This window comes from Aplysia californica, unplaced genomic scaffold (genome assembly GCF_000002075.1).
Source record: "Aplysia californica isolate F4 #8 unplaced genomic scaffold, AplCal3.0 scaffold00189, whole genome shotgun sequence".
Classification (NCBI taxonomy): domain Eukaryota; kingdom Metazoa; phylum Mollusca; class Gastropoda; order Aplysiida; family Aplysiidae; genus Aplysia; species Aplysia californica.
The window spans coordinates 532,325-534,150 of NW_004797459.1; the positions used below are offsets into that span (position 1 = coordinate 532,325).

Below are 1,826 nucleotides of genomic sequence, written 5' to 3' on the forward strand. Positions count from 1 at the left end.
GTGCAAAGGTCTCTTTTGCCGATATACTTTCACAGACTATTTGATACTTGTATATACTCAGAAAACCAGCAGTAAATAATCAACGAACGGATATAATAATAATAATAATAATATATTGAAACAGAAAACTGAGGCACCTCCAATTGATAGAGGTCTGTTGTTAAGGTAAATTACACAAGAGTCAGTCTACAAGAACGGCGAGACAATCCCCGGCAAACAGAGACCCACAAAGTAAACGTTTCAGCGATTCATTAACTTTTAACTTTATCACAGGAAAAAAAAACACTTGAAAAATGTCTGAGAACACACAACACCACCAGATTTTTTCAACTCGAGTCATAAGAATCTTTGGATACAACATGAAGCATTTGCAAAATTTGGTGACTAGATGAATTATCAAAATGGACGGAAAGTCAGGCTCATGTGCAAGATGCCCTAAGCAATCAACATAAATCAAAATAAATTAAAATAAAAAAACAACAATTAACATAATTACCACAGAGAAAATTAAACCAAACAAATACTTAAACAAAAATAACAAAGTAAATCATTCAGATTGCAGAAAGAAAAAAAAATACTTGTCCCATCCCATCAAAAACGTTTTTTCCAAATGTTCTGTTTTTATAAATTGTCATATCTTTTGGACATTAAGTATAATAAACCATTTCAAAATCTAAAATTTTTCAACTGCCTTTTGTGAATGTCAGAAGCTATCCCCCAAAGTGCTATACTTGAATAACTGACACACAATAATGTCAATGGACAATTTGATGACCTTGACTTAAAGGCAGAGGAACAATCTTCATAGATGACTTACACAAAACTCAAAGCAATCAATAGTGAAAACTAAACAAATATTTCTTTAAACCAGTCAAATTTACCCTGTTCATCCAAAGAAAGCAAACAAAAACAAAACAAAGAAAAAAACCACTATCTTCTTGTTTGATACCTGCAAAACTTAAACTAGAAATTGGACATCGCCTTCAAACAAGAGAGACACATAGAGTTAGATCAAACAATTTTGCCAATAGAGGTTTAGAAAACAAGTTGGTTTGTAACTTAGTTCAACAAAGCAGGCTAGTACACTGTAATGTAGTTGGAATGCAGAACATCGGGTCGATTGACAAAAACACACTCATGAAGATCGTTGGCCGGTCATCTCTATGTCTACAAAGTGGACGTCATGTGGCTTTCCTCGAAGTCCTGCTCAGAGAAGACAAAGACAGGGTAAAACCGGATTAGAGAATTGGAGAATTTTCCAATTGCACAGAGAAGAGAAAGGACACGGTAAAACCGGATTACGGAATCTTTCCAATCGCACAGAGAAGAGAAAGGTTTGGTAAAACCAGATTACTGATTTTTTCCGATCACATTATTTCTGAGTACATCTTAGAATACTAATACTAATAATTATTGCAATAAATCTTCAGTACAAAATAAATTAAGGCTACTTTGTGCTTTCAGCACTTAAAATTTCCAGCATCTGAATAACTTGTACAGAGACTATAGCAGAGCTGTGTGGATCAGTAAGGGCTATAACATGACAACAATGCTCATCAGATCTCACATTAATTAACATTTCTCAGAGCATTATAATTTTGATTTTAGTTTAGTAGAGGGTTTACGGCGCTCGCAACTGCATAAGGTCATATGAGCGCCAGAAGATTAGAGGTGTTACAAGAGAGTAACAAACATAAAAAAGAAGAAGGGGAGATAAGGACAATAGATGTTTCACAGGAAAGAAGAGGCAAACCACACCAGAGCACCCGCCAACCACCCACAAGCATTATTTGCTTTAGCTCACATTACCAGACAACACACAACAT

At 34.9% G+C, this 1,826-nt stretch overlaps 1 protein-coding gene across 2 annotated transcripts in view; it reads right to left on the reverse strand.

Moving 5' to 3' along the window:
- Nucleotides 1-298: 298 nt before the first annotated feature.
- LOC101850803 (polycystic kidney disease 2-like 1 protein) overlaps nucleotides 299-1,826 on the reverse strand; it is a gene marked incomplete in the record, with an annotated part of 29,272 nt that continues 27,744 nt past the window's right edge. For both annotated transcript variants that reach the window (XM_005098661.3, XM_005098662.3), the window contains 1 exon segment: nucleotides 299-1,203. In XM_005098661.3, coding sequence (XP_005098718.2) covers nucleotides 1,136-1,203 — 68 coding nt within the window.